The sequence below is a fragment of the Protopterus annectens genome, chromosome 10.part0, assembly GCF_019279795.1.
Source record: "Protopterus annectens isolate FY-2018-M chromosome 10.part0, PAN1.0, whole genome shotgun sequence".
Classification (NCBI taxonomy): Eukaryota; Metazoa; Chordata; order Ceratodontiformes; family Protopteridae; genus Protopterus; species Protopterus annectens.
The window spans coordinates 1,669,072,050-1,669,084,840 of record NC_056744.1 but is presented as its reverse complement, the minus strand read 5'-3'; the positions used below and the strand labels follow the sequence as shown (position 1 = coordinate 1,669,084,840).

The window sequence follows — 12,791 nt, the reverse complement described above, 5'->3', positions numbered from 1 at the left end:
AAGCAGGGCTTTCCAGTCAAAGTGTTGGCAAGAATGATGTATTAATTCTGTTATTTCTTGATATACTATGATGGATTGTTTATTTAAGTTATACTATGTTGTTTTATATGTATTGTCTAATTTTATTGTACTAAAGTGACTATAGTTTGACTTCTTTGTCCTGAACGTTTCTGATCCTGTCAAAATTAAACTCATTAGGCAATACGGAATTAAAAATATATTTCTATCTATTCAAGCTCACATACAATCTTGGGGAAAGGAGAGTGCTGAATGGGGCACTGTGCCTTTAAATGGAGGCTGTTCCTTATCTATGCACTTTACTTGCTAACTGTGCAAATTAAGTTGGGGGGTGGGGAAGAGAAAGGCAGGCAGGAAGGAAGACTAAAAGTAGTCAGATATTGATTTTGCATCATGCAAGTCAGGCTTTGTACAGCAGTTTACATGCTCATTTTGCTGAAACTCCAGTAATTCTGTTTGTGCTTGTTTCTGCAGAACTTGGACTAAAAGAATTTGGTACAAAACAACAAACCCACCCGAGCTGGATATAAACAGGAAGTTTCTATGAAGGAGTATGCTGTGAACTGCCTGCTGTCTGATATGGATAAAAGGTTGCAGAGACCAAAATGCCTGAAACTAGGGAACAAAACACTGGAAAAAGACTGCAGAGAGAAAGAAGAGATGCAGAATGTGTGTGCTACAAATGGGGGACAGAGCAGTGCTGTGCTGAGCACAGACGGAGACTGGCGTTGTTCTGCCAGGAGGATGAGACGTTTATTTGTGTCCTGTGTGTTCCCAGGCATTCATGTCACAGTTTTGTGTTCCCGCATGAGGCAGTCAGTGTGTATAAGGTAAGAGATGTTGTCTGATGAGTAACATTTAAGTAAGATTCTTGTACTGGCTATACTAACCTGCTTTTTTCCACATTTTCAGCCTGTGAAGTGCTGGTATTGCTGTTATCTTTTGTAAAGCAGAAGTGAATGCAAAGATAAAGTTCTATATTCAGATACAAATTAAAACTAAAAAAGATGTGAGTCTTTACCACTGTGGGTTATGCAGCCCCATTCAATGTTGTTTTCAGATGTTCAGCTAAAGTGTTTTTGTCTGAATGCAGAGTGAGGTGACGGAGCTGTTTCCAGCATCACAGACTTTTGCAGTTAGCATGAGGTTAGGAGGGAGACAATGTGACTAGTTCAGAGTGTAGGTTTTATGGAACATTTCACAGGATGTACATATCCCAGGACAACATGGATTCAAAACAGGAAATTCCTAACAGACAACTCTGTGGATAATCAAGGAATTAGAACAGAAAGGGGATGGTGGGCAGTCTGTCTTAAGAGTTTAGTAAGGCATTTGATGAGTTACTGCACAGCTGGTTAGTGGACAGAACAGGCTTGTGGTGTCTTAGGATGGCAGTTTGGGTAAAACACTGATTAGGCAATAGGGTGCACATTGCTAATGGAGTCTTCTTCTTCTTCTTTCGGCTTTTCCCGGTTAGGGGTCACCACAGTGGATCACCTGTCCGCTCATTATTGGCAGTGGAGTTTTACAGTGTTGAGTTGCCGCCTGGCGTCCAACCTTCCACAGAAGGCACATATATGCACACACTCACACCAAGGGCCAATTTAGAGTGTCCAATCCACCTACAGCATGTCTTCGGGATGTGGGAGGAAACCGGAGCACCCAGAGGAAACCCACGTGACCACACGGAGGACATGCAAACTCAGCTCAGAAGGCACCCCAGCCGAGGATCGAACCAGAGAACCTCTTGCTGTGAGGCAGCAATGCTAACCGCTGCACCACTGTGGCTGCCCTACACAGGTTAAAAGACAAAGTTAAAATGCATACTATGGTGTCCTGTACGGCCCTGACCCTTTTCTACATTTATTGTCACTACCAGTACAAAAATATTGGAACAAGTTTTTATTTTTATTTATTTCTGCTGATGAGATGCAACAAAGCTGCTACATGGAAAGGTTTTAAAAGAGTGAGGATCTACTTGACAGGATTGGAGGGATGGTCTAACATCAGGCAAAAATGCAAATATTGCACTTTAGAAAAGGCTGCACAATTGTAAGAAACATCTTCACATTTAATTCATGGCATAAAGAAATAAACAGTGCATCTAGCATGCACTTTGAATGCATTTAACATTTGTCTCTATCTATCCCTTCTGCTCCTACCCTGTGTTCCTCTTGAATTCCTCCATAAATTTACTTTACACCATCCATTCAAGAAGTCCACGTGGGCTCACAACTGTCTTTGTGAAGAAATATTTTCATAGACACAAGAAGCTTGTCGGTCCTAGCAGTCTGCAGCACATAGCCTGTCCTGTCCTCTCCTTTCTCTCTCACCTGTTCAGGTTGATCTCTTAACATCTTCTTGATGTGATCTTACTTGCCCGTATTATGCCTTCTCATCTCTACTCATCTCTAGCAAAAAAGAACACCAGCATGTCTAGTCCCTGCTCACACTTTTTTGCTTCCAGACCAAACAATCTTCTTGCAACCTTTGATTGAACTTCATGCAACAGTTAGGTATCCCTGGCTCCCAGTATGCACAACATTCAAGGTGTGACTTAAGTTTATAGAGTAGCTGCAGTAAATCTATGCTTCTGGATTATTTCCCCTTAAGGAAGCACCCCAGTATTTTTCTGGCTGCTCCCATGGCCCTTTCACTCTGTTTCTGGTTGTCCAGGCCAAGTGTGATCCACATCCCAGACTATTTTCCTCCAGCTGGTTGACTTCAGTGTAAGACCATGTGAGCAATCAATGTAGAAACAGACTTGCACCAGAGACCTGATTAAAAAACATTGCTCTTGACGTAAGTGACTGGGATGTGTTATTTTGTAATTTGGCTCCAGATTTTCTAAAGTTAAGCATGCACATAAGAAAAAAACACAAGGAAAGGTGGTAGAATCCTGGGACGTATAGGAATAGACATCACCAAGAGATATAAGGAAGTGTATTATCTGTGTGTATAGCCAGAGATCTTATGCACTGTGTATTTCTGGGGCCTTTCTTATTCTGAGTAAATAGATTGGAAAGCTGCATTTCAGAGGAGCGTCTTTATATAGATAGTCAGATCCGAGGTCAGTGTAGAGTCCTGTGCATTGTTCTGGAGATCTCATCTTGAGCTTATAGATTGGATAAAGGTATTTCAGAGGAGCATCTCTATATAGATAGTGAGATCAGAGATTGGTCTAGAGTCCTGTGCGTTGTTCTGGAGATCTCCTCATCTTGAGCTCATAGATTAGAGGAAGGTCTCTGTATAGACAGTTATGTCTTAAGTAGAGTATTCTGTTTAGTTCCAGTGACCTCCTCATTATAAATGCATAGATTGGATAGAGGTGCCACAGAGGAAAGGGTCTGTATATACACTGAGATCTCATGTGGAGTGCTCCCTGCAGTTCCTGTGGTCATATCTTTCTAAAGGCATTGACTGGATCTAAGTAGTTCATAACAAAGCAGAATGGACATGGTCTGCACAAGAAACCTTTTAAGTTAAAACTGCAGGACCTTAATGTGTATAATCATGCAGAGTGAAGGCCAAAGGGGACAAGACAGAAATAATTATGCACATTAAAGATATCATTAGAGTGCAAGTAGTTCTCATGTAAAAGCAGATTACATTGTGTTCTCCTGCTCTCATATGTAAAAGATGCAAGGTGTGTAGCTCAGAGGAGGTGTTAGGAAATAATATTCCATGGAGAGGTGGTAAATGATTAATTGACCATACTTGTAGAAGCAGTAACATACTTCATGACACCCATGCAGATGGACAATACAGTTACAACTGCTGAATCCTACACAAATGCGCTCTATAAGCACCTACATGAGTGCATGGATCGGGCTATCCCAAACAGAACCAAGACGCTATCCTCCAAAAAAAGGAAGCCAATCTGGTGGTCCCCTGCCATAAACAAACTGTACAACAGAAGGAAGAAACTGTTGCAAAAGAGAGTAAAATCCCATGAGTGGAGGATCTCCCTGATCAGCCTCAGTAAGAAGCTGAGATCCCTTAAGATCCTCCAAAGCTAGCTATGAAAATAAAATTGCCACTAATTCCAAGGACAACCACAAAGCATTCTATAGCTATGTCAATTGCAACACCCAGATCTGCTCTGAGTTACAGCACAAAAGCATGAAAATTACAGAACCAACTGATATTGCCAACACCCTAGCATATAGGTTCAGTGCTAACTTTACCCCCCCACTCACCCCCTAAAGGGTCCATATCTATACAGGAAGAATGCAGAGTCCCTGTAATCACAACTACGCAGGTGAAAGCTGCACTTTCTAAAGCCAAAACACAGCATCCATGGGACAGGACAACATCTCAGACTGCGTTTTACATGAACTTCAGAATGAACTGGCTCCCCACTTAAGCACCATGTTTAATAATAGCCTCGCATCAGGCTTTGTGCCCACTGAATGGCACACAGCAACAGTTATCCCACTCCACAAAGGGGGAGCCACCAGCCACCACTGATCCCGGGAACTATAGACCTATTAGCCTGACGAGCCTGGTCTGCAAAGCCATGGAACGTATCATCATGGAACTCATAAACAAAGACATCGGTAACCTCCAAACTCTGAATCCACCCAGTTTGGGTTTGTGAAAGGCAGATCATGCCTCCTGAACCTGATTGACTTCTTTGAGGCAGTCACCAAAGCCGTAGATGAGGGTAAAGTGGTTCACACAGCATATTTTGACCTCGCCAAGGCTTTCAACACCATCCCCCATTCTGGAATTATAGCTAAACTCAATAAACTAGGCATAAATCCCTATGTCACAAGATAGGTTGCCAACTGGCTCACTGACAGAACCCACACTGTAAAAGTTGCAGACTCCAAATCTGACCTCAAACCATTGACAAGTGGAGTTCCACAGGGTTCCATCCTGGGACCGCTCCTGTTAGCCTAACGCAGAAGGCCTCTGGCTAATGAAGTTCGCAGATGACTGCAAACTAGGAGCCATAGTCAAGTCCCCAAATGATGTGAACATCCTACAGAAGGGCCTCTCGGAGACAGATGCCTAGTGTCAGAGCCATGGCCTCAAGCTCAATGCCAAAAAGTGCAGTGTCATCCCCTTTGGTAAAAACTCTGTACCCATGAACTACCACATAGGCAGCAATCTACTTAACACCGAATGCGTGATAAGAGACCTTCGGACCCAGGTGGACAGTAGTCTCTCCTTTGATAGTCACATCGCCACAGTAGTCAGGAAGTCCTTCTACGTGGCACACCTCATCATAAAAGGGTTCTCGTCCGGGGAAAAAAGAGGTCATCGTTACCCTCTACTCCTCACTTATTAGACCCATTATAGAGTACAACTCCCCTTTTGGAATGTACCTCACAAGACATCTGCAGCAGCTGGAAAGGCCACAGAAGTACCTCACAAAGAGGATTACTGGACTCAAACAAATGCCCTACACTGACCACCTCAAAAAACTCCAGCTTTACTCCATAGCATATTGCCTACTCAGAGGTGATCTCTGCCTAACATATAAAGCTATGTCAAACCCAGAGCTGTTGGACATGCTACACCTAAAGAAATCCCAATCCCTCTGAGCTACACGCTCTAGGGACCTAAACCTTGTCACCACAATAAACAGGACATGCTGGAGGGATAGATTCCTATCCCAGAGACTTCCCATACTCTGGAACAGGCTACCCATCTATGTCAAGCAAAGTTCTTCATTAGCACTCTTCAAGAAAAATCTTGATGAGTGGATGGGAAATAGGAAATGCACCCCGGGGATCACTTCTGTGTGTCTGCTCATCAGTGGCACAGGAAACTAACTTTCTTGGGTGGCATAAGCCAGGGAACCTTGTTGGCTAGGCTTGCATAGGCCCGGCCGATAGCCTAGTACCTACCTATGAACCTATGACTCACAGGACTAAAGTAAAGGTTAAGAACAAAATAAGAACTAATCTGTTGGTTAGGGTATATGTAGTGCATTCACTAGAATGTGTTATTTGCTTTTATTTCCAAGCTGATACAAAACAATCTTTTACAGTTTTCATACGTTCAGTCTGGTAAAGAAGGCTGCAAAATCTGATACTAGACATGCTGCTAAAAGTTCTCTAAGAAAGTTTTAGCCAATATATGAAATCCATGAGAAGTGCAGGACATTCCTAGCAAGGCAGGTAGGGCTGTAAATCATCTCACCCCTGTCTGATATATACTGGAACCCCTTAGAATGATACCAGTAACTAAGCTAGGTGCCTTCTGTTTGGATTCTGGTACCATTCTTGGTAAGATGTTGCTCAACAGTAGCTTCATACCAACCTCAAGATGCACCTTCTGAGAGCTCCATCATGTCCCTCTTCATATGCTCCAAGGTGGGTGTATCTTGAGTCATTAACTCCCATATAGACAGTGAGCAAGTCATATGCTTTCCTTGGGTCAATAGACTTGAGAGCTCTAGTGACATGGCAGAGCCTGCCACATAGAGGCAGCTTACTGACACAAAGTCCTTGCTCAGCCTGGTGAGTGGTGAACCTTTATTAATCACTATGAAGTCACCTATGACTAAGACATTGCCATTTGTGTTGGCTTGCCCTTGCTGCCGTAACAGTATTAGTGTTCCTGCTGGGTGACCCCTTTTACACCTCTGCTGTGTGTTGAATCTGAAGATGCAGTTTGCTTGCAAGTGTGACACTGAGTATACTGTATCCTGAGCCTACATTTTGGACAGTTTTGGGTAGTGGACAGGTATTTCTTAAGCACATCATTGTAAGAGTACTTATTTGCTGATTTAAGGCAAGGTGGACATGTATGTAGATCTTTTTTTATCAACACTCTGGGACTATGTTTCATTATGTATCGATTACTGGGATTTCATTAAAGCTAATGAACTCTCTTAAATCTTATGTATTTGTACTGTTCATTATAAGCTAAAGTAAAAGTTCACACATTGCACACATAATCATACACACTGACATTCAGTGAAGCATTTTAGTCCGTATAAGACAGTCAACACTAAAACCAAAAACTTGCACTTAGTTTAACAAAAAATATAATATAATAACCCATCTGTGTGGCACAGAGGAACAGACCTAATGACAACCCAGAACACTAGTTAACAGTTCCTGGTTGTGGAAGAACCTAGTAAAGGAGTGTGGCCGTGTGCAGTTTATGCTGGTTCGTCCATCCTGGGGAGGGGGAATTGTGCTCCCGATCATATGATTGCTTCAGTATAAGTGGAGGCTTGCATGTTCACAATTGTTATCCGACCAGATGTTGTCTTGGTGATAATCTAGCTGGTGATGGTAGTTTTAGAGTGTGTTTTAAGCATGCACAATGCATGGGGAGATCATACAGTGCTCCTGAGTGATATTGCTGTCCATGTCGGCCACCGGGGATGGAATTAAGGCCATTCAAGGTGAAAATCCCAGTGGCTGTATGCATAACAGATTATGCAATCTGCTCTTACCCACAGGTGGGAGGGGATTACTTGATAGCAAGGCTGATGGTTAGTAAGGAGAAAAATAAAAAAAATAAACAAAAATAAATGTAAAAAAAAAACAGAATCATGGCCACTTTTTTCATTCATTGCTATGTAGAAAACTAATTTTATACACTGCTCCTACAGAAAATAATCTTAAAAAAAAGATCCCAGAAATGCACTAAGTAAAAATGCACTGTTATGTATCAGATTTGACAAATTTGTATTTATTGTCCTGAACAGAATAACAGACAAAAGTGGGGGGAGCAGAGAAACCGGACTTGAGAATAGGAAATTGGTTCAAATACTATGCATGTGCCGAGCAAAACTTTCAGTGCATGCAAAACCAAAATTTTAAAAAATGATGTCGACACTGGTTTTTGCAGAAGAGCAAGCCCCATTGCATCCCCTACTAATTATGTATATTAACTCCGAGGTTGCACAATGCTGGGGAAAGGGTATATTTCACAACCTTTGAACTATGTCGTCTCGCACATCTGTTGACCATCTGTGTAGTCCACTAAATTTTCTGTTCTGAGCAATCAGGAATCACACTAACTTTTTCCAGTAGGACCTGGATAATTGGATGGCTATTCACTATTCATAACTTTACCCCAGGGTTGACTGGCCAAGCCCTTTGGGAGTTATAGTATAGAGCAGGAACTACCAAGGGGTAATGGTTGCAAGACTCAGGGGGACCTTGAACTTCCTGTGAATATTATTATAACATCACTAAGTAGTAAAGTAAGTCAAATAAATTTACTTTCATCATAAGAAAAGAAAGATTACAGTTTAGTTCAACTGCTAGTGGGGAAAAACGACACTCAAGTCCAGCCATAAAATCCTATACATATAACTTAAATCCCTGTTTAGCTGAGGCTTTCAGAGCGAATGCAGCCCTGTTCAGCAGAGTCTTGCGGAATGAATTCAGCCCTGTTCAGCAGAGTCTTAGGGAATGGATGTAACCCACGTAAATAAATGGGAAATGTGCATATGACTTCATGTTGGTTAAGTCACAGTTTAGTACAGTAAAATAGGAGCCTGACCTTTCTTGAACTTTGGGATTAAACTCCCATTTCATTGTCAGTTTCTTTTTGTAAGTTTTTTGTTAGGTGATAAGGGTTTTCATTTGATGGATTATGTTGCGTTTAGTTGAGGGTAGGTGTTTTGGCAAGTTGTGGTTTAATTTTAATTTTTGTGTAGCTGTATGTTTTTATTTTTGTGGAGGGACATGTGATTGTATAAATGTACATTTGAGCCCTTTTGTGAGATTTTTTTGAGTTGGTACATATAAACAGCTAACAAAAAAGAAAATTCTGTTATTTTGACGGACTGAGATACATGGGCTGCCAATATTTTAAAATGGCGAAAGACAAAAACAAACTTCTGAGTATAATTGTATATGTGTATGTTATTTTTGTTTTCACCTTACTTGTTCCGTTTACTTTTTATTAAACATCTCTCATTATTTATATATATATATATATATATATATATATATATATATATATATATATATATATATATTTATAAGTGTGTGTGTGGTTGTGTGTGTGAATATATATATATATATATATATATATATATATATATATATATATATATATATATATATATATGGTTCTACCTGACATAATCGAAACCCCAGAACACCGACAACGAAATTACCGGCACCACATAACCGACAGTGCAAAAACATGAAACCTCACATGCCCGACAACGAAATAACTGACGGTACACAAACACGAAACCTCATACACTGCACACACCACAATAACAACAATCAACAAACAAAACACATCCCCTGTCCGAAAACCACACACATAACACAAGCACACCAAAATCCCTACAAACCCACACTAAACCACACATACACAACTATCTACAACCCTAACCCAAACCCTAACCCTAAGGTCCGTCACTATCGCATACTCAGCTAACCCGCGCCCTAACCCTAACTCACTTAACCTGCCCCTAACCCAAAGACTATCACTACCGCACACTTTCCTAACCCAGTCCCTAACCCTAACTCACTTAACCCACCCCTATCCCCACAGACTGTCAATATCCACACTTACCTTACTCGCACCCTAACGTCCGTCACTACCGCATACTTGCACAGCCTTTTCCCATGTCGGCATCCTCTGCGTCGGTGTTTTCATCCATCGCGTCGGTCTTCTGCTTGTCTATCTTCTGGCGCTCGCGATTCGCTTGTCGGTGTTTTCCGATGTCGATGTCAGGTAGACCCATATATATATATATATATATATATATATATATATATATATATATATATATATATATAATGTGTGTGTGTAAATTTTTTTTTTTTGGGTGTAGAGTTTGAATTTGAAGAGGCAGCAGACAGAAAGATACATGCACTCTTGAACAGCTTTACTTCCCAGAGACTAAAAAAAAAATGTTGGCATTCTGACTGCCTAGCAGACACATAAGACATTATTTGTGAGATTCTGAGGAAACTGGATGTGTGGTTCTTAGCTTTTTCATTGTGTCTTATAGGTAACAAAACCGATGGCCATGGTGACTGTCACCCCCTTCCCAGTATTATTTCGGAGTACGACTGCATTTTATAGTTTTCTAATCACACCATGCTAGAGCGCCTGCTGCCATTTTCATTGGATTTCCACTACCTTTTAAAAATAAAATTTAAGGATGTGCCATTTCCATACTCACTTATATAGTTCACAAAACAAATAACGGTGTATTCGGTATTGGTTTGTATTAAAGTAACACTGCTATTTGTATATCTGTTTGTGTGGATATTATTTTCAAAATAGGTTTAATTAATGTATGTATGCAGAAGTAATTATGATATTTTTGCATGTCAGATTCTTGTTACTTATGCTTTCTTCTTTCTTTTGTTTTTCTCTTTTTTTTTTCTTTTTTTATGCCTGTAGGACAAAGTTAAAAGAGCCTTGTCATCCATCAGATCCAAAGTTGGTGCTTTAAAAAATATACGAAACAAGAGTGAGAAGGAACTCAAAGTCATGCATGTACGTAACTGACTGTATTTTGTTTGTAGAGGTCTTAAATACAAGTAGCTATGGCAAATGCCAAGTAGCTTCTGGTTTGCATTTAGTTTTGCCTCATATTATTTAAAAAATTATTTTTGTAGCATGTGTGTTTAGCAGTTATTGATACATTGTTGTTTGTAGTACGTCTCTGATGTCTGCATAATGTTTTCTTTTTTTCCCTTCCCCTCCCCTTGCCTCATACTTTTTGGTTTCTACCCCCGTTCCCAGCCCCTGCTTCCCCTGGACTAACACCACACCCAATCTGGGGTCGGCATGGAATGTAACAACATTCTGTGGGGTCTTGCCAGCAACTGCTTTTGTGGGAGGGATATATTTTTGTATTATGACCTACCTTTTATTGTACTGAACAATGACTAAAAGATTGTAATTAAATTAGCTGTAAATCTGCTGACAAATAAAACATTAAATAAAAAGTTGCTTGAATGTAGGTATAGAGTTTAGCAATGTAAAATGGGATTTATACTACATATGTGTTTTGAAAAAATAACATCTATTAATAGATGTTTTCTCACAGTGTCAGCAAAAAAATCTAATTCTGCAGAACAGTTTGACAGAAGCTTTCTTACAGACTTCTGTTAATGGACATTTTTTAAACAAAATTAGCAGTGTGTGCTATTTCACAAGATGTTTTCTTAAAAACATGTTTTCTGACAATATCAGCAAAAAAGTTTGATGTGCTTTCTTACAGAAGAATGGACATGATCAGCAAAAAACAATGTGTACGTGCTTTCCCATAAGATATTTTCTTAAAAAAACAAGTCTAAAACGTAAATTATTGTATGCTTTCCCACAAGTTATAAGAATAAGTTATTTAATAGCAACTACTATTTAATAGTAACTGCACTAAAAGTAAAGTAGTATAGTGCTGCAAAGTATATTTTCTCATCAGTGCAGCTTACAAGGCTCTGTGTCTTAAAACAGACTACAAATGCAGTTATGCAGACCTCTGTGTTATAACCAGACTTTGATTTCAGCAGTAAACAGCCAACAAGACTTAGTGTCTTGAGAAGACTTTGGCTTCAGTACAGCACAGCCGCACCTTCATAAATTAATTTTTCACTACCCTCTTGCCCCCCTCCCCTAACCTTGTCCTGGATTCATCCAACGGCTCCTGCTGTTAATAGTCCATGCCTGCCCTCAAGGATCTCCAAGATGAATGACCCTCCCTTGGGATAAGCTTGGCCATACCTCCCAGCTATCAATAGAACCTTGTTTGCCCATACTGTAGTCAGGTCTGGATCCCTCTATGTCACAGTTCTGGCTTCTTCATGTAATGTTGAGGAAAAGTAGAACCATTTTGTAACCCATTGGATTCATGTGATTTTTGCTTTAGATAAAATAGGCAGTAACACAGAGGCACAAATTACCTTTATGCATCCTGTCTATAACAAAGGTTATTAAGTAAATGTCAAAGCAGTATACAGCAAATAATGCCTCCTTCAGTGCAAAAAGAAGGCCTCAAGGCTAAAGCTTGGTACTACTGAGACCTCAATGCCATGATTTTCCTCAAGTACATTGAACAAGACCTCATAAAAAGATAAATGTCTGGCAGTTAAGATGCTCTGAACAATCAACTTGCATCAGCTAAATGGTGCCATATGTTGACCCCCCTTCACAACCTGTATGTAAAACATTCACATCCATTTACAACACTTAACAAATTGGTTTGATAAATTCATCCCCTTGAAGTGTCAGTATTTGGAAAATTCTAAAATAGACAGAATTGGTAGAGTTATAATATCAATAAATTATCAAATCGAAAGAAAAGGTCATTGGAATCTTTCAGACTTCAACCAGCCCAATACAACAAGACTAAGGTCATCACCATCCAAAATGAACTCACTAAAACATTCAAAAGATGCAAAACTTCATTTGAAATAAAACATTTTGTAGGTGCCACCATAATCAGACCTTGTACAACTACATCTAATGAATGAAGCTGAATAAACATGAATGCAATTTGCTTGAGCAAAATGGTATCACCATAACAAAGCCACATGTAGGTAACACAGTATTTTACAGATCTGAAGCCATTTTCAGGTCATAAAACGGAAACCACATTCATTCTTCTTTCCTAAAACATGCGTCCACGTTCATTCTTCTTTCCTAAAACATGCGTCCACTTGAAGTTCTATCAGAAATGGGTTCTGTCTGTTCACAGTGATGTCAGAAAGATCAGTTCCGTGGTACAGATGCGATACAGGGATACCTTATTTGTGTAAACTGAAATAGCTTAATATACTAGTATCTTTGACCTGGTTGATCATACTGTTTGTTTAACTGCT

General features: G+C 40.0%; 1 protein-coding gene across 1 annotated transcript in view; it reads left to right on the top strand.

The window, feature by feature from the left end:
• The first annotated feature begins 337 nt into the window (after positions 1-337).
• The window catches only part of LOC122814409 (neurotrophin receptor-interacting factor 1-like), an 85,081-nt gene continuing 72,627 nt past the window's right edge, over positions 338-12,791 (top strand). The window contains exons 1-2 of the mRNA XM_044086991.1: positions 338-848; positions 10,369-10,464. Of these exons, the coding sequence (XP_043942926.1) occupies positions 624-848; positions 10,369-10,464 (321 nt within the window). The 5' untranslated portion in view covers positions 338-623. The remainder of the gene's footprint in view (positions 849-10,368; positions 10,465-12,791) is intronic.